This window comes from Schistocerca piceifrons, chromosome 10, assembly GCF_021461385.2.
Source record: "Schistocerca piceifrons isolate TAMUIC-IGC-003096 chromosome 10, iqSchPice1.1, whole genome shotgun sequence".
NCBI classification, from domain to species: Eukaryota; Metazoa; Arthropoda; class Insecta; order Orthoptera; family Acrididae; genus Schistocerca; species Schistocerca piceifrons.
Genome location: NC_060147.1, coordinates 104,538,300 through 104,559,516, shown reverse-complemented (window position 1 = coordinate 104,559,516; position 21,217 = coordinate 104,538,300). Strand labels below are relative to the sequence as shown.

The 21,217-nt window shown below is 39.4% G+C and overlaps 1 protein-coding gene across 4 annotated transcripts in view; it reads right to left on the bottom strand.

The window, feature by feature from the left end:
- The window catches only part of LOC124719109 (V-type proton ATPase 116 kDa subunit a 1), a 113,135-nt gene that overhangs the window by 16,080 nt on the left and 75,838 nt on the right, over window positions 1-21,217 (bottom strand). For all 4 annotated transcript variants that reach the window (XM_047244803.1, XM_047244805.1, XM_047244806.1 and 1 more), the window contains exons 8-11: window positions 21,005-21,155; window positions 20,522-20,661; window positions 5,923-6,156; window positions 484-593 (exon numbers count right to left, since the gene is read on the bottom strand). In XM_047244803.1, the coding sequence (XP_047100759.1) occupies window positions 484-593; window positions 5,923-6,156; window positions 20,522-20,661; window positions 21,005-21,155 (635 nt within the window). The remainder of the gene's footprint in view (window positions 1-483; window positions 594-5,922; window positions 6,157-20,521; window positions 20,662-21,004; window positions 21,156-21,217) is intronic.

The window sequence follows — 21,217 nt, the reverse complement described above, 5'->3', positions numbered from 1 at the left end:
AGTAGCAATCTATACTATCTGTTGTATAGTTCTTATTATAAACTGGAGTTTCTACTGTTTAGTTATCATACATATGATGTCCCAGGAGGAATGGTCAATTGTCAATGGTCTACAAGGAATGATCATTTGAAGCACAAGAGTCCGCTAAACAATTCTTTTATGTTTTGTAATAAATGTGCAGAGTCTTTTTGTTTAAGTTTATTCCACAATGCTTAAAACTTGTGGCAAAAACTGAACATGATTTTATCCAGATTTAAGCTGTGTGTGTGAAAAAAAGGCACGAAAATATTACGTTGTAATTCTCACTATTGTGAACTATGTTGGGCACAATGAAGGCGCACATAAATCAATGCTTGTAACAATCTATGGGCACAATTATATCATAACCAATACTATCAATGTTTTTCAAATCACACACTAATAAAAGTTCATGAGGAAAACATTATCTGATACTTAAAGTAAATCACATAATCAGGAACTCACAAGTGATTCCAAAGACTCAGAAGAACTCCGAACAGCATGTGCAGCACACCAAGAATGATTGAAATTTTCATCTTGTAAGAGTTCATGAAGATGATTTTATTTTCAGCCAGCTGAAATGGAAGGAATGTATGTATGTATATTCAGATTTATTTCATACACAGAACAATGATTTTTCCTCTTACTATGTGCATAGACGGTACTCTAGCTATCCATACAGCAGAATAATTCTGCAATCAGCTTTAAACGCTGGTTCTCTAAATTGTCTCAATACTGTTCTCCAGAAACAATGTCACCTTCCCTTCATCACACTAACCAAAAATTCTGTCCAAGTCATCTCATATCCTCCTACAGTCACCTAATGGCAACACCTGTACACCATAGCATCATCAGTAAACAGGCACAGATTGCTGCTGACCCTATCCCTTTATGTATATAGAGAAAAATAGTGGTCCTGTCACACTTACCTCAGCAAGTATGTTAACAACATAATGGGTTTTTGACAAAATTTAAATTCTGATCTGGCACTGATATAAATTCAATGGCAGAAAGTGAAAATCTGTGCCAGACAGACTCAGCCTGGTTTTCCCACTTCCCGAGTGATCACCTTAAATGCTTCAGCTATCTGAGCACACTTCACATCCAATAATTTCTGAAAAGGTCTTCAAAATAAACAGTTTAGTTCTTAGGTTGGAAGACTTGTTCAAGTTTTTAAAGCTAGAAATAAATTTTGGACATCTGAAAAATGTAAAAACAACAATCTTTTTGACATGAACATCAGATATTTCTATGGACTGACACTTTTGTGTGCTCTAATGAATGTGTCATGTCTCCCATAGTAATGTTTTGAGAAACACTAAAAATGATTGCAGAAGTTGGTTGGTTTATTGGGATTTATGGGACCAAACAGCATGGTCATCAGTCCCTTGTTTTTAAGATGGTCCATTCGGACAGATTTACATCTCAGAAGAGTCATAACGATAAAGAGTAAAAGGCTAAAACACGTAAAAGTGCATTCGTGTCGTCAATGGTGAAAACAAAAGGAGGGAAGTCAGCAAGTGGGCAACCCCAAGGCTATGCTAGAGGCAGGAAATATCCACCTCTGATGCAGTACAGGAAGACCATCTGCTATTCAAAAGCGTTCAACTGCTAGAATGTAAAAGTGCATACTGTTAAAAGGAGTCTTCCCAAATCTAAAAAGCGATAAAAACAGAGTAAAAGGGAGAGAAAAGAGAATCTTGGCCAGGGAGGGGAGTCAGGAATCTCCAACACAGCTTACAGTGGGAGACACCCCAACCCTCACCGCCCTGCCCCTACTCCAGAGGGAGGTTAAAAACCTTAGAACTGAAAATAAAACCAACTTTCACAGAGGAAACTCAGAACCAGTTCAACCATCCAAAAATCGTCTGCCAATATTAAAGGTAAAGTGCGGGCAAGTCTGCACTTAGTACGCACAGCCAAAAGAAGGGGGCATTCCACCAAAATGTGGGCTACTGACTGGAGGGCTCCACAACCACAAAGTGGGGATGGCTCATTACGCAAAAGAAAATCATGGGTCAGCCTGGTATGGACGATGCGGAGACGACACAGTTTTTTCATTTTCATTTATTTGTTACAGAAATAAGTATTAGTTGGTGTGGCCTCATGTGACCGGAAAGTCTGTCAACTGGATGATGAGACGTACGCGATGTAGAGGCAACCTCCAATTTTTACCCAGCAACAGGTACATAGTCTTATCAACGAATCAGATACTTTCAATAAAAAAAATCATGAAATCTGAGACTTATGTTCTGTATTGAAATATTGACTTGTACGTATTGCATTAAATGATGTGCAATTAAAGAGGATCATGCCAACCTTTTTTTGATCATTTTATAGTTTTTCTGTATATAGGGTAATAACTCAAATATTGGTCTGCCTGATCCACTCTTTTCAGGTATTTGTTGTATTCTAGTACACTTTCAGGTTTTTTTTGTGTGTGTAATTGGTTCGTCTGCATTTTCTTGGAGTGTCAGTGAAAGTGGCATTATGTATTGTAGAGATCATTCGTATTGTTTTAGTTTTCGAAGCTCTCCATACCTGTGAGAGTACTTCACCTTTCCGTCATTGACAGGTTTCAAACTCATTGACTTTTGCGCGCTTTAATTTTTCCAGAAATCTATTTTGCCGTATAGTTCCACAAACTCTAATCTTCTTTTCAAGTAACTTCTCTGCAAGTTCTACACTGTTATAATAAGTATCCACGTAGAAATGATGCCATTTTCCATAAGAAGGTGTCAATAGTTTCATCACTGTTTTTGCTAAAGGCTGTCCACAGCCGGAGTATATCTTGAATGAGGTATCATTCCTTCATCGATTGAGATGTTTTGACTTAATTTAAAAGTTTCTTTAAACTTTTTGGAAAAATAATCAATTACGAATTGCACATAGTAGTAGTAGTAGTAGTAGTAGTAGTAGTTGTCGGAAAAATGTAAAATTGATAATATTTGTCTGAATCGATTGTGGGATATCATTTTGAGAAATATTGAATTCGTTGACCAACAATCATCAATCCTTGCTTTATTTACAATTCCCATAAGGATAGCAAGCCCAAACCATTTTCTAAGTTCAGGTCCCATAACGTCAACAGATTTGGCATATTTTTTTATCCACTTTCCTTCTATTGCAATTTTAACTGTAGTACTCATTGGATTCATTGCTAATATATTCAAATAGATCATTCCCAATATATAATTCTACGATATCCTCGACGCTCTGTATCTTTGGGAAATATGTTTGGACCCGTAGATCCTTCAAATTTATTATTGGTCCTCCGTAAATCCAAGTCTGACCACTGTCTTCTTCGACTGATTCATCTGAATCAGTTGGCAACCTTAGTGTTCGCTGAATTCTTCTTGGATGTATTTCACTATCTTCCAATGATTCTTCATCACTTTAATTTTTTTGATATCCAGTGTCTTCTTCCCAGTTGGCCAAGTCATCCAGAACGTCAGACAAGACATCCGCGCATTCATCATAAATAATCGTATTGTCTCTCATCTGCCATGATTAAAGGGCACAAGTACTTATAAAAACAAAAAACTTGTTGACGTGTGTAGCTTACTGTTAAAACACCAACAGAATGCAAAAGATACTGAAGTGCTGTCACCGGCCACTGTGTAATACTATGCTCATGACACCACTGTGTCGCCGGCTGTTGACCGCTATTTCGCGTACGACACCACTGTGGTGTCGCCGAATGGCAGAGTGTTTATAGTACATCACTGAATGTACAAGGTATGATTCTATATCCTGGCACAGTTTTAATACGTTTGATAACTCCTGGGAAAAGGGATGTAACGTTTCAAATTTAATATTATCAGGCTAGGGTTTTGATACCTCCCTAATTAGGGAACCTATGCTGTATGCTTGTGTCTTTGTTTACAGTCTGGAGTGGGGCACCATGTCAAATGCTTTTCAGAAATCTAGGAAGCTAAGGAAGGTGTCAATGTCAGACCTGGAAACTTACTTGTTTTCAGCTATTTCAGCTACTTCTCTATGCCAGAAATGCCTAATATTATGTCCCTCCATATTGGAGTCTGAACTCTCTCAGCCTACGACCATTCCCAACCACAGCTCATTCTACTACTCACTTTTTATGGATACTTTGCTTTATCGTGGTTCCATATCCCAAATTAAATATTTCATTCACAATACACTGAGCTCTAGGGCATTCAACTGCACTGAAACCGGCTTGTTAATTGGATGCTATAGACAGAATTTCTGAAAATAATACCTTAGGTGGAAGAGATGCTGTTAACCTTAAATAACATGGGATACATTTTCAAAGGTTATTATTTACTAACATGTATTATAAGACTGTATTTTTTTCTGTATAATGCCTCTGTATTTTCTGTAACTATTAAGATACGTAACTCCTTACATAACACCATATTTTACAAGTTTTCAACTTCTTTTATATTTTTTCCCCAAAGGGTATAATCACAATGGTGGTGTCAATTGCAGAGCACAATCTCTTTGTGAGTGATGGAATATCTGAAAGTCTAATTTAATTTTTACACTGATTTTGCTTCATCTGAAACCAGAGAATTTGTACAGCTTGCACATAGTCATCAAAGCAAAGCAAGAACTCTTAGCAAATTGTGTACATCAAACTTCAGTAATCTAGCATAAGTAAACAGTGAAGGAAAAAGGTGTCCATTCTGGAAAAGATGATTCTGTTACCAATAAGCAGCGACCAGGTGATGCTGTACACTGTTTCTCTTAAAGTACAAAAGATGGGGATTACATTTTATTTGTCATGTTCGATTAACATTAGTGGGGAAATTTGAGAAACATTTTTAAAAGGACTATTTTCCTAATGGCACCGCTGCTCTAACACCAAATTAAGTTAAGAGAACTTTTTCAGACTTTAAACAGTTTTCAATAGACTAAAGAATGACATTTACTCCCAGAAAACTTAAACAGAAATTAATTATGAAAACTTCCTGGTAGATTAAAACTGTGTGCCAGACCGAGACTCAAACTCGGGACCTTTGCCTTTCGCTGGCAGAATGTAAGGCTGTGGGGATGGGGCGTGAGTCGTGCTTGGGTAGCTCAGTTGATAGAGCACTTGCCCATGCGAAAGGCAAAGGTTCCGAGTTTGAGTCTCGGTCCGGCACACAGTTTTAATCTGCCAGGAAGTTTCACATCAGCACACACTCCGCAGCAGAGTGAAAATCTCATTCCAGAAATTAATTATGTATTGTAACAAATATGAATGATGTTCATTACCAAAATAAAGTTATTGTTTTTGATGTCAGAAAATGCTAATGCGTAGTTTCAGTCTGTACAGAGCTGCCACTGTCGTATTTTGTATTTTTAATGCATTTTCCACATCATAGCGCATATTTGCAGAATTTCTGTGCGTATTTCTAGCATATTTACTCATTAAATACATTCATACTTTGGTTATTTTAGAACATATTAATGCAATTTTTGATAACCAGAGCTTGATCATATGCTCTGATCAGACAAGAAAGAAAAATAAAACTACAGGCTTAGTCTAGTTATTGCCCTTTATTTTCTGCAAGTGAGTTTTGGAAACATAGCATATGTGAATCTGAACAACCATCTGGGGAATTGGAAATGATTCCTCCCAAATATATGTCTGTATCTTTGGCCTTGTGCTACAACAGTTGGATTAAGTTTTCTAACATTATTTTTCCAGTGATCCTATTTTCGACAAAAACCTTCATTTGTAGCTTTTCAGGTTCCATGACTCAATTAGTGAAAATAGTAACAGATTATAGCACTTTCATCACTAACAAGCCCGTGATTGACACTAAGTTAGACCTGATTAAATCAGACTAAATGGATTGTACATCAAGGAATGTCAACTTGTCTTACTTTTAGTACCTACAAGAAGAAACAGGAAATACGTGAATACACCACAGTACGTACCTGCCAAACTGGATCCATTCCAAATGGGTACGGGTATTGAAGAAACTCTTTTGCAGGATCTAGCTGTAGCTCTTTACTGTGCCTTAATGTTGATTCATTGTATTCTACTTTCCAATATGAGCCAAATATATTCAATGACTTCGAGAATACGTCATTATAGATAAGACCCGTATACATTGAAAACAGGCCCATAAGCAACACTACATATCGACCACCAAAGAAAATATTCCATATCTGAAAAATTAAGAAACACAAAATCAACTGCACTATCAATGCAAGCAGCCAGTGGTAAACTCACTTTTGTGCTTTCGAGATGTGGCGGACAGAGGAGAGGTCATCAGAAGGCAACAAAAGGGAAATTACATGAATTGTAACAAAGCTGATGTGGAACACAGAGACAAATGGCAACGAATCTAGCTAAGTATTTCTGTTGATCACTTTCTTTCAAACTTTATGTGGAAGATAGGTGGGAGGAGGGAAGAGGGGGAGGGGGGGGGGGGGGGGCATGGAAATATACAGGGTGGATCAAAAACAATCATCCGATTTGGCAGGTCTGTATTTCTGGAACTGAAATATATACAATGAATTTTTTTTTTTGATGAACAGGACTCAAGTGTTTTGTTCCCCCCCTCTCCATACCATTTCATAGGTGTTCAATATGGCCCCCTTGAGATGCACAGCATGTGTCAATGCAGTATTCAAATCGTTCCCACACTGCAGCGAGCATATCTTTTGAATTGCAGCATCCACAGCTGCTGTTATGCACATAAGCAATGTCTTTTATAAACCCCCACTAGAAAGAATCACATGCAGTCAGGTCGGGTGACCTTGGAGGCCCGTAATGTAAGGGTGAATCATTTGGCCCAGTGCGATCACAATCCATTGTTCGGTAATTCTTTGGATTAAAAATTCCCGCACTTCCATATGCCAGTGTGAAGATGCCCCATCCTGTTGGTAAATGACGTCATTCAAATACTCTCCAACTGTGGGAAAAGTTCTCAAGCATATCGAGGTATGTGTTTCCTGTAACAGTGTTCTCAGCAAATACAAATGGACCATACACCCTTTCCCGTGAAACTGCACAAAACACATTAGATTTTGGAGTCCCTCTCAAGTTGTACAACTACATGTGGTTGTTCTGTACCCCATATTCTTACATTTCATTACACACCTTTCCATTTAAATGGAATGTTGCCTCGTCACTAAGCGCGGAAGAAAACTGTCATCCTCCATCTTGCCAAGAACAAAAACACAGAACTCCACACATTGTCACCTTAACAAAGAGCTTGCAGTAGCTGAATTTTGTATAGTTTCATGTGGAAATGTCGATGCAACACACGCCAGATGGACATTGGGACAATGATGAGCTGTCGAGCTTCACAGTGAACGGATTTCTGCGGACTCCTTGTGAAACTATTGCGGATGCGTTTCACATCTGCCACTCAGGGACAGCCCAGCGGTTTGCCTTTACTCAAACAACCTGTTTCTCAGAATTGTTCATGCAATCGTCTAATGCTTTGTGCTGTAGGATGATCCACACCATACCCTGTATGGAAATCATGCTGAACAGTTATTACTGACCCGCAGTGTGCAAAACATACTGCAACACAACACTTTCTGTTATTGCTGGATGTGAGGTCCGCCAGTTATGCAAAACACCGTTTTTTCTCAGTACCCAAACATGTTTCGGCACCACTGAGCCATCACCAGTGGGTTTTTGGTTTTACTTATTCTGCAATGTGAACATTTTTGTTAAATGATTATAAAATTATGTGCAACTTTAGTTCAAACAACAGATAGTTTCTTTTTGTGAATACCTTTACATCTGGCGTGCATGAATTTTCTGGATCACTTGTGTGTTAATTACTACAGGTAGCTTTGTCACCTGCAACCAAACGATGTTGATGAGAAAGTTTTTGCTGGGAGTTAACTATCTTTTAGAATGTAATTTAATTTGTCGCGATGTTTTCGTACCTATATTCGTTTTTACTTACGTTTTCGTGCGGCAACATGTTTTCGCGTGGCAAACACTTCCCTTCTCCACATCATGCTGAGGTGTTGTGATGCACACGTAACTAGAACAAGTATTTTCCACAAATAACGTAATAAAACACTTTTCACCTCACCGAAACACAGTGTGATTGTGGTTTGCTGTGTGTCTCAGTCCAGTCCGTGTTCATTTGTTCACCAGAGAGTTCGATGCCAAATTTGAATTTTGTTTGCATTTTATATATATATATATATATATATATATATATATATATATATATATATATCTATCTCTCTCTCTCTCTCTCTCTCTCTCTCTCTCTCTCTCTCTCTCTCTCTGTGTGTGTGTGTGTGTGTGTGTGTGTGTGTGTGTGTGTGTGTGTGTGTGTGTGTGTGTGTGTGTTTTTTACTTGTAAAATTCCTTTAATGTGTTAAATACTGTAGTTGAGTGGTGACTGGAGGCTATTAGATGGTTAGCAAATGTGCAATAGGAGCTGTTGCTTTTTAAAGGTCTGAGGCGTTCTGAATATCTGGTTTTGAAGTTTCTGCATGTTTGTCCTATGTACACTGACTGGCAAGTGTTGCATGCGAGTTCATATATTCCTGATCTATTAAATTTATCCATGGCTGTTTCTTGTGTTCTGATCTTTTTTCTGTGCTGTGTTCTCCATCCTGCACCCTATTTGGAGTCCCCGTTTCTTTAATATGTTGCCTATTCTGTGAACAGTCTTGTCACTGTAGGTGGGTATGTAGCATTTCGTTTTGGTGTGTGTGTGTGTGTGTGTGTGTGTGTGTGTGTGTGTGTTTTCATTTTTGTACTGTCTGCATATTTTTTGATTTAACTTGTCTACCATATGGGTAGTATAACCATTTTCTACTGCTATTTGTTTTATTGTGTTTAGTTCTTGTGTGTAGTTCTGTTTGTTCATGGGTGTTCTGTTTAATCTGTGGAGCATGAATCTGAAGTCTGCATGCTTATGTGTCAATGGGTGGTTTGATAGGTTGTGAATGGTAGTGCTTGTGGTTGTCGGTTTCCTGAATATTGTGAAGTTGTGTGTTGTTTGTTTTATGTATGGTGAGATCTAGAAAGTGTAGTGTGTTATTAGTTTCTGTTTCTAATGTGAAGTTAATTTTTGGGTTTAAGTGTTTTATTTCATTGTGTAGCTGTTCCATGTGTGTATTTGTTTCATCAATCAGGCATAGTATGTCATCGACATAATGGTACCAGCATATAACTTTGTAGTTTTTTGGTTTTATTTTGTGTCTGAAGATCATATTCTCCAGGTTGTTCATGAATATGTAAGCTAGGAGGTCACCAATTGGTGATCCTATTGGCAGTCCATTTTGAGAATAAAATTCTTTGTTGAATACAAAATAATTTTGTGATGTTATGGTCTTGAGTATGGTTGTTATTTCATTGATGTGTGTGTGTGTGTGTGTGTGTGTGTGTGTGTGGTGTGTTTCCTTGTTGTTTTAATCTTTGTGTGACAATGATTGTTTCATTTATTGGAATGCAAGTGTATATCGATGTGATGTTGAATGATATGAGGGTTATTGTGCCCAGTATGTGTATGTTCTTGAGTCTGTCAATGAACTCCTTTGAGTTTTCCAGACTTCTGTAGTTATCAAACATGTACAGTTTTTTCAGTAGTGCGTGTGTTTGTTGGACTAGGTGGTAGGATGGAGCATTTAGGAAGTTAATGATGGGTCTTAATGGAATGTTATCCTTGTGAATCTTTGGTAGGGAATTTGGGGCAGGTGCTTCTGGATTTTTTTGTGTCATCCTCTTTACCTGGCTTTCTGAGAATGTATTATTGATGTTTTTTAGTGTGTTGTATGTTTTTCTGGTATCTTGCTGTTGGGTCACTGACCAGTTTTGTGGTGTTCTTGTCTTTGAGAAAATCTAGTGTTTTCTCTGTGTATTCTTTTTCATCCATCATTACAGTAATATTCCCTTTGTCTGCTCTTGTTACTATGGCATTGTTGTGTTTTAATTTTTGTTTTAGTTTGCTGGCTGCAATTTCCTCTGACGTTTTATGATTAGAAATAATTGTGGATTTGTGTGTTCTGGTTATCTGTGTTATTCCTGTAGCTACTAATTCTCTTGTCAAGTTTGCATTAAAATTTGGTGTGCTCAGTCTTTCTTGTTCCTGTATAATGTGTTCTGATTCCATTATGAGGTTTTCTATTATTTTGTATGATATGTTTGTGTTAATGTTGCGATTTGGCCCTTTTTCTGGTAGGCTCTTTTCTTATTTGGTAAGATTTATGTCAGTTCGGTTAACGATTCTGTTATGGAACTTATATTGTTGGTTGAAATTGTTTTTAGTGGGTGTTTTTGTGCTGTTGATTATTCTGTTGCGTTTTCTGTTGAGTTTTCTGTTTTGTTTCTCTCATTTTTCTTGCACTACTTTCTGAGTATATGCCTTTTCTCTCTCTTGTTATTTCCTCAAAGTGAGCGGGTATTGTAAATTTGTTGGCCAAATCTAAATGTGTTTGGTAAGGTTCAGTGTTGAGGAACTCTTTTTAGCATATAATTCCCTAATTTCCTGCTTTAGCCACAAAATCTCCACTTTATTTTTCACTTTTTCTTTCACAAGCACCACCATTCACAACCTATCAAACCACCCATAGACACATAAGCATGCAAACTTCAGATTCATGTTACACAGGTTAAACAGAACACCCATGAACAAACAGAACTACACACAAGAACTAAACACAATAATACAAAAAGCAGTAGAAAATAGTTATACTACCAATATGGTAGACAAGTTATACAAAAAAAAATGCAAACACACACACACACACACACACACACACACACACACAAAAAAAAATGCAAACAAAATTCAAATTTGGCACCGAAGTCTCTGGTGAATAAATGAACACTGACTGGGCTGGGACACACAACAAACCACAATCACACTGTGTTTTGGTGAGGTGAAAAGTGTTTTATGATGTTTTTTGTGGAAAACACTTGTTATAGTTACACGAGCATCACAACACCTCAGCATGATGCGGAGAATGGAAGTGCTTGCCACACGAAAACTTAAGTAAAAACGAATATAGGCACGAAAACATCGCGACAAACTAAATTACATTCTAGAAGATAGGTTAACTCCCAGCAAAAACTTCATCATCAACATCGTTTGGTTGCAGGTGACAAGCTACCTGGAGTAATTAACACACAAGTGATACAAAAAATTCATGCATGCAAAATGTAAAGGTATTTCCAAAAAGAAACTATCTGTTGTTTGAACTAAAGTTGCACATGATTTTATAATCATTTAACAAAAATGTTCACATTGCAGAACAAATAAAAACGAAACCCACTGATGATGGCACAGTGGTGCCGAAACATGTTTGGGCACTGAGAAAAAACTGTGTTTTGCCTAACTGGCAAACCTCACATCCAAAATTTTAACTGCACACGCAGTCAATACAGGGAGCTCCAAATCAAATTTATGAACTTTCTGTTTAGACACGACACCATTTTTACTAGAACTGAAGTGAGCGCACAGTACTGCTACCTACTGGGAACCATGTAAAACTCAAGAGTTTGCTCTGTCCAACAGTATGTTGTTCACACACATCTCAAACAACATAATAGTTATGGTTTTTTTTTTATGATTCTTTTAGATACACCCTGTCTTTTCATGACACATCCAACAACAGCTAAATGGATGCTGTAAGATTGATTCATACATCATTAAACATTGTGAAAATGTATGGCAATTTATCTTCACCAACTGTTCTTTACAAAATATTGTAGCTGAAGCAGCAGCCATTGACAATATCTCCACAGCAGCTGAGAATGCTGCGCGAAGCACTCCACTGTGACATATAAAATAGATTCCTTTGCCAAAATTTTGGAATCATATTCTCTGCTTCAAACAAACCTGCAGCTGACAAGTTCTATGTCAGCAAACTATTAGATAACTAGTACCAGCATGACTGTCATTCTGAATCCTCTGTGAACAGAAGTGAGCAGTGTGGATGGCAGTGACAAGCTTCACTCAAAATCTTTTCTCCACAAGGTATCTTAGGGAGTGGGGTGGAGGATACCTCATCTACTACTCCTAATTCCCACTTTTCTGTTCCAGTCATAAATAGTGCCCAGGAAGAACAACAGTTGGTATGCCTCCAAGAGAATTCAGGCCCCTGTATTTAATCTTCATGATCTTTTGCAAAATACATGAAGGAAACAATATACTGGTTGACTCACCCAGGAACATTCACTGCTGAAATTTTATGAATAAACTACAAAGTGATGTACAATGCCCCCTTTTAGTGTCTGCCACTGAAATTGAAGGAGCATCTGATTGACACTCTAAACCATGAACATTGGTCAGAATCCTGTATCATATATTCTGCAAAGGATAGATTGTTAATCACCACAGAGATGAGACTGAATTGCAGTGAGGAACAACAAAATGAATGTTACACATTGAGATGTTGGCCAGAAGTTTCTGTATAAAGGGAAACAAACACATTCACACGAGCAAGCACACCTTACACACACGTGACTGCTATCTCCAGTCACTCTGGCCACAATGCAACTGTGTCGAGTCGAACTGTTCAGCGTCACGTTATGTTCAGCGCCACATTGTGCCTCAGGGTGAAGCACTTTGGTCCTGGCCACAGTTTGGTTGCTGCTATTCATCCTGGTGGACAGCTGGTTGGATGTCATACCAATATAAAAAGCCGTGCCATGATTGCAGAAGAGCAGGCATACCCAGGTGGCCCAGCCTCTGATGGTATAAGATAACTATGACAGAACTGGATTAGGAAATGTTGGGTGGGTGAATTGCACAGGTCTTTCAGGTCGGGAGAAGAAGATGCGATTCCTGTAGCGAGGTGTGGGGCTGGGAGTGGTGTAAGGATGGACTATGATGATGTGGAGATTGGATGGGCGGCAGAACACCATTTTGGAATGGGAAGCCCTGAAGAAAAAAAAAAAATGTGGTTCAGTTGTTCCAGTCTGGGGTGATATCGGGTGACAATGGGAGCACTCCCTTACAGCTTGTTCTCAGGGGATGGAGGATTTTTTTGTGTGAAAGCAGTGGCAGGTATTTAAATACCAGGTGAAGTGAGTGGGAGAAAAGGTATTGGCATTGTGAAGGGATGAAGATAGGGTGTCTTGGCCTCAAGTCCTGAGCATGAAAATACCACCACCAATGAACCTGAACCAAACCAGAGCTTTCAGGTTTTGGAGGCTAGAAACGTTTCCTCTGGGTGGCCCATGAAAAGGTTGGCTCTCAAAGGTGCCTTGCAGGTGCCCATGGCTGTGCGATAGATTCATTTGCACATCCTCCCTTCAAAGAAGAAGCTGTGTATTAGAATATAGTTAATTATATATAAATACAAAGATGAGGTGACTTACCGAACAAAAACGCTGGCAGGTCGATAGACACACAAACAAACACAAACATACACACAAAATTCAAGCTTTCGCAACAAATTGTTGCCTCATCAGGAAAGAGGGAAGGAGAGGGGAAGACGAAAGGAAGTGGGTTTTAAAGGAGAGGGTAAGGAGTCATTCCAATCCCGGGAGCGGAAAGACTTACCTTAGGGGGAAAAAAGGACAGGTATACACTCGCACACACGCACATATCCATCCACACATACAGACACAAGCAGACATATGTCTGCTTGTGTCTGTATGTGTGGATGGATATGTGCGTGTGTGCGAGTGTATACCTGTCCTTTTTTCCCCCTAAGGTAAGTCTTTCCGCTCCCGGGATTGGAATGACTCCTTACCCTCTCCTTTAAAACCCACTTCCTTTCGTCTTCTCCCCTCCTTCCCTCTTTCCTGATGAGGCAACAATTTGTTGCGAAAGCTTGAATTTTGTGTGTATGTTTGTGTTTGTTTGTGTGTCTATCGACCTGCCAGCGTTTTTGTTCGGTAAGTCACCTCATCTTTGTATTTATATATAATTTTTCCCACGTGGAATGTTTCCTTCCATTATATTAATATAGTTAATTAGGTGTATTTGGTTTGAGGTAGTAGTTTTGTGTGTGAAGGACATTCAAGAACGTGTTAAACAGCAGTAATAGCATGGGGATGATGTATGTTGGTATATGGGGAGGTGGCATCAACAGTGACAAGTAGGGGTCCAGGAGGTAAAGTGGTGAGGATGGAGAGTCTGTGAAGGAAGTGGTTATCTTTTTCTTTGAAGTCCAGATTATGGGCAATTCATTGGAGGTGTTGGTCAAAGAGGGTCTAAATCCTTTCAGTGGGAGCACAATAACCAGCTACAATGGGGCATCTGTGTTTGTTGGGTTTGCATATTTTCAGGAGCATGTAGAAGGTGGGCGTGCTGTGTGTCATGGGGGTGAGGTGGGAAATGGGTTCAGGGGAAAGGTTCTGGAAAAGTGCTAAGGCTTTAAGCAGGGATTGGAGTTACAGTGGATTTATGGGATGGGACCACTCTGGCAGAGTTTATAGGCAGAGGAGCGAGAGAACTGCTGGAGACCTTCCACCAGGTAGTCACTGCAACTCATAACAACAGTGGTGGAAACTGTCTGCAAGGACGACGATTACATCAGGATCTGTTTTGAGGCTGTATATGCCTGTCCTTTCTCCCATTGAAAGGCTAATGTTATGAAGGGGTCTGGGGAAAGACCATGACGCCAAGTTGGAGGTAAGTTGTTTATCGAAGATGGCTGGTGGTGGTATGAACAGAGAGGCAGGATTCAATGTTGGGATTAGGTTCACTGGTTGGAGGTAAATGTGGCAAAGAGGTGGTACCATTGCAGGGAGTTTAATAACAGTGTTCTGGGATTGTTCTGACACTGAAAACATTTATTTGCCACCAATTTCTCTAACCAAGGCCAACCTAATGACAATATTGAACCCTGCCTCTCCCAGTTCATATCAAAAACCAACTGTGATCCTACCCCCACCTCACCACCACCACCACCACCACCACCAGTCACCTTCCAGTAATTCCTTAATTTCAACTTGGTCTCACCACCCTTCCCCATGCCCCTTCCTAACACCACCAACATTTCAGCAGAAGAAAGGACAGGCATACACAATGTTAAAACAAATCCTGAGCGAAAATCATACCTGCAGATAAAGGTTCCGCCACTGTAATTGAGTTCCAGTATACCTGGCGGAATACCTGTGACAACTGTAGCTCCTTCACCTAAAAATTCTGCCCAAGTGATCCCATCCCAGAAATCCACTGTAGCTCTAATCCCTGCTTAAAACCTTAGACTCTTCCCAGGACCTCACCCCTGAATCAATCTCTCCCCTCACCCCTATGACACCCCATACCCACCTACATGCTACCCAAAATCCACAAATCCAAACAAACACAGATGCCCCATTGTAGCAGGTTATTGTGCTCCCACTGAAACTATTTCTGCCCTCATTGACTGACACATCCAACCCACTGCCCGAAATCTAGCCTCCCATGTCAAAGATACCAACCACTTCCTTCACCAACTCTCCACCACCCCCATCCCTTTACCTCCTGGATCCCTACTCATCATTGCTGATGCCATTACCCTATACACCAACATCCCTCATGCCCTTGGTCTTGCCAATATTGAACACAGCCCCTCTCTATGTTCTTCAGACACCAAACACACTACATCATTCCTCATACACCTTACTAACTTTATCCCAAACACACCTGCTACTACTTTGAAAGGAAGGCGTACAAACAAATACAAGGCACAGTCATTGGCATCAGCATAGCACCCTCCTATGTCAACCTGTTAATGGGCCATCTACAGGAAATGTTCTTAGTCTCTCAAAACCCAAAAGCCCTGGTTTGGATCAGGTTCATTGATGATACCTTCACAATCTGGACTCAGCACCAACACACCATATCCTCATTCCTTCACAATGTCAACTTCATTTCCCCATCTTCTTCACGTGGTCGTCCTAAACCCAGAAAGCCACTTGCCCATATGTTTATCACTTCCTCTGATGGCTCCAACCACACTTTTGTCCACATTAAACATACCAGCTGTCAACAGTACCTGCATTTTAACATCTGGCACATCTTCCAAACATAAAATCTCTCCCATACAGCCTGATCACCTAGGGATGGCTCATCTGCAGTACCAAGAATTCCCTTGCCCAGTAAATTGACAGTCTAACAAAAGCCTTCACAGAACAGCACTATTCCTCGTCCTAGACTGCAAACAAATTTCCTGTGCCACATCCCCACACACCCACAATCCTCCCACCAATCCGAAGAACCAGCTACGAAGGAGTGCCCCCTCGTCACCCAGCACCACCCCTGACTAACAACTGAACCACATACATTGTCACAGCTTTGATTATCTATCATCATTCACAGCCCTCGTAAAGTGGTGTTCCATTGCCCACCCAACTTCCACAACATCCTAGTCTATGCCTGTGCCAATCCCAACCCCTTGCCACAAGGATCATACCCCGTGGAAGATCAAGGTGCAAGACCTGCCCAACAGACTGCCGCATGTGAAAGCAGTCGTGTCGTGTACCAGCCCTGCTACAATCATTACACAACCTTTTTTATTGGTATGACAACCTACTGTCCCCACTCCCTCCACCCAGTAGTTTCTATGCACTGTCCTATCAGCTCCTCACAATTTACATTCCCTCACCCTCATTGTGCACCACCATAGGTCACCGTACCCACCGCTTTTTTCCCTTCTCTGCTCTTCTCCTTTTCTACTGTCCATCCCTCCCTTCTGACCACCACGGCCTCCCAATGCTGCACCTGGCAGCCTTGTTCTGCCATCATCGTGTCCTTCCATTCTCCAATAGGTAGCACTGACTTCTCTCCGCCACCTATACCCTGCTATCTGCCGCCCCCCCCCCCCCCCCCCACCTTCCTCCCATCAATCCGGACTGTTGCTTCAGATCGATGCAAAACAGTTTCATTCTGGCCATAGCAGCTGAAGATAGCAGTCGTGTGCACATGAAGTGTGCTTCTTGTGTGAATGTGTATGTTCCCTTCTTTTCTGAAATCTCGGTGTGTTACAATCTTCTCGTTGTGCCTGTCCAACTCAATGTGTCAATTTTACACTATCACCGAAACCTCCAGATGTCAGACACTCAGATCGGCACCAAACATTGTGTGTCAATAGAGTATCAGCCAAAACACTGATTTAGTCCGTGCTGTCATCCAGTAGAAGATCCTTAAATGGTAATTAAAAGTAACACCAGAACTACGGATTTAAAAAAAAAAAGCATGTCTGTGGAATGCGAATGTCAAGGTCATTGGAAAGCAAGTAGGTACAGTGTCAGATTGTTGTACAAAAGTCTCAAGTTTGAAACCCATTGATGGCAAGTTTTTTTAACAGTTTACATGTGAAATTGTTATGTGGGAGAACATTTTTTCTGTCATCTGAAATGACCTTTCAAAGTTTGTAGCACTGTTCTTTTGGCAATTTGCTTTTGCTTCGTTAGTTGAAAGTAGCAAACCTATAGAGTACATTTGTATAGATAGATGTCGTAGTATCTATACAAATAGATGTCTTAGTATCTATACAAATGTACTATATAGGCTTGCTACTTTCAACTAACAAAGCGAAAGCAAACTGCCAAAAGAACAGTGCTACAAACTCAGAAATGTCCTTTTAGATGTCAGAAAATGTTCTCCCATATAACAATTCCACACGTAAACTGTTAAAAAAATTGTCGTCACTGGGTTCCGAACTCCGGAGCTTTAGTACAACACTGCGACACTCTACCGTCTCACCTACTGCTAACCTTGACATTCACATTCTGCAGATACACTTTTCGTATACCGTATTTACTCGGATCTAAGCCGCACTTGAATCTAAGCCGCACCTGAAAAATGAGACTCAAAATAAAGGGGGAAAAAAAAAAAAAAAAAAAATTCCCGAATATAAGCCGCACCGGAAATTTGAGACTGGAAATTCAAGGGGAGAGTAAAGTTTTAGGCCGCACCTCCAAATCAAAACAAAGTTGGTCCATTGTAATATGAGACACAATTTAGGTCGAATGAATGACGATACAGCTACAGTACTTTGGTTTGAGTCTTAAGCTTAGCAGTTAAGCTTTACCAGGTAGCCATTGCTATATGTCAGGCGCTCCGTCCGTATTTATACGGGTACCCTTCCTTTTTCACGTGCTTCGTCTGGTTTGAATCGATTGCTTATTTTGCTTTGATCTGATAAGTGCTGTTTTCTTTGTTATAGGTGTTTACGTCACTCAAAGCTGAAAATGCATTACTGTACTGTGTCACGCATTGTTTGTCGCATTCTGATAGTGCGTGCTTACGGCCTGTCGCCGTTCGCGGCATGGCTTGCTTTTGTGCGCGCTACCGTTGCTTACAATTAAAAAAAAAAAAGAGAGAGTAATCGTCTCATTAGCGAAACAGTGGCAAGAGACTGCTATTTGTTGTTACTTACACCGCTGCTTTCTTTGATAATGATCAACAAGAACCAAATAATAGACTGCGTATGACAGAACATGTTCTGAACAAGAGTTAGGCGAAAATGTTTCTCCGTTTGAAAATCTTTGCGGCCGCTTCTTTAGTACATCAAATTCTGCACAGAAATTAGAGTCATCTTAGAATTAAAAATCTAGTCAGTTGCTGTGCTTCATTTCTGACTGTATCACTATTAGGCATAAGAATAATACGAATATAAACATGACACGATACGTATATTATTCTGCGTTTGCTGTTGTCTCCCTAGTTTCGTAGTTTATTAGGCAGACAGGATTTAAATGAGATAGCAGCAAACACGAAAGAATACATGGCAAAATGTTGATATTCGTATTATTCTTATGGTGAAGAGAATACTGCATGTGATTCACATTTCTTCAGGTTCCTATTAGCAACCATCTCTTCTCACAGGTAGGAAAAAATTCAGAAAATAAAGTTGGCCATATTGACAAACATCCCAAACAGCCTTGCATGTCGGATTTTCGTAGTACATTGAAATTCTGCTACATTCGAAGATGAACAATATGGAATTTGTATTTACTTCATTGGATAATGTATGAAAATGTAGTGGTCGAAACTCGGGGCGGAGAAAAAAAGCTCGTATTCCACCTTTTTTTTATTTATTTACTGTCGCGGAGGTTTTGGCGCCAGTATTTATCTTTGTGCCTACAAAGCATGCATGTCTAGCGCTACATATATTGGATGGCAGAAGTTAGTTGTGGCGGCACCTACCAACATTTTTCAGAACTTCCACTTGCTTTGCACTCGATTCTAAGCCGCAGGCGGCTTTTTGGATTACAAAAACCGGAAAAAAAGTGCGGCTTAGATTCGAGTAAATACGGTACTCCATAGTTATGCTTTTACTTTTAATTACTGTTTACACATCTTCTGCTGGATGACAGCACACAGCATGAACTAAATCAGTGTTTTGGTTGATACTCTTATCAACACACAACATTTGGTACCGATCTGAGTGTCGGACACCTGGAGGTTTGGGTGCGGGTAGCAATCTATCCTTTCCATGATATTGTTGATATTCCAACTTAGACTTACCATTCATATGAATAGTAACAATCTGATTGATTCATTAGAACACAGGACACCTTACACAACTTTTGTGACTGCTATATGGTCTACGCTGCATCCAAATTTTAGCTGTCCAGCATGTTAAGTAGGGACAGTAAAGAGATAAACCACACAAAAATATCTTGCCCTCTTAGGATTCACCATAATACAGGTCTGCTAATCTGGTCTGAAACTTTTACAAAGATCACATGGTACAGGATGCAGTTAAATACCAATCTTTTAATGCCCTAGAACTGTTTCACTAGCAAATATTACACTTAAAGTAAATATAGTTAAAATGAGAGGTAAAACAGGTATCAACAAAAATGGTTTCATAAAGATCAGGTAACAACATTCCTTTCAAACTTTTCACATGCCACCTCAAGAAAGTCATTGACTCCTACTTCTAAGAAAGATGGAAAACCTTTGGAGTTCACATAAGTAGTATGACAGGAGAATTCCAGGATGGAAACCAACAAATAATAATCAATTTTTGCATTAAAAGCAGTTGATTATTAGCATCATCATTCAAGACCCCATATTAAATAAGATGCAATTAAACTTCTTGATAGATTAAAAAAAATGCATTTTTAAGGTAATGCTTTGACACTTTAACGAGCATCAGTAGTGTGGACTGTGACTAAGATCTCTCTCTTCCAGGCTGTGAGGCATCCCAAGTCACCTCTGCTGCTAAGCAAATTGGTAAAAATGCCTTTGGTGTATGGCGAGTAGCAGTCTATCCTTTCCATACTACTTTAAGGATGCAGTAGTGTTATTCAAAGAATAGCTATATATTTAAATAAAATGTTGGATGTAGTTTGTGTAAGAAAAACTGGTCTATAACTGTTCATTGTTAATTTTCTGTACAGGCTTAGTCTCTAATGTAAACCTTGGTTGCTACATAACACAAGGTTGACCTTCAGGTTAGGATCTCTGGGGCACACTGTATGAATTAACACTTTAAAAAATGAATACGTATTCTTACCCAGCATGAAATTTATTCTGTGAGCTCCGTTTGTTTGTTTCAAAGTTTTATGCTTTGACTTAATATTCTTCTAAACTTTATGAACATTACATACACAATTACAAATTTGTCAAAAAAAATTATTAAACTGGAAACTTACATCACTGTCTGACTTCTTAGCAGCTAGTGGCTTCTCCTTCAGCACCATCCAGAATCCAAATAATGCCATGATTAGCCCATGTCCAGTATCTCCAAACATTACAGCAAACAAAAACGGAAATGTGATTATGGTGTAAGGCGCTGAAACAAAGATTTTTCGTATTTATATATACAGCTTTAAGTTTTTATAAACTTAAAACTTTTGCTTCAGACCAAAATGAAATTCAGATACAGACAAAATTCACAAAGCCCAAAATGATTTTGTTCCAACTTAAGGTATGGATCCCACAGGTTTTTCATGAGCTTGTTTTTCCACATTTTTAATGCAATTATATTCCTAAGGTCCTATACTGCATTAAAAAAGATGGGAAAATTTAGAACAATTTATTCTCTCCTCTTCTGCAAATAAGACAAGCAATAACCAAGCCCATTGTTCAATTAGCTAATTACGCTTATAAAGGCTTAAGATTTTTTAAAATATTACCTGGATTTACTTCCCTATAGCTGGCAACTCCATATGCATCAACTAAAGTCTGGAATGCACTTGTAAACTTATTTGTTCTATTATACGTAGGTGGATCCTCAAATGTCTGCATCCGATTCAGAATTGGAGGAACTGAGCTGCCGCTGCGTTCCTGGAAGCAGGAAAGAATAATTTCTTTATGAGGCTCTTTCCATTTCATATTATTTGATTACA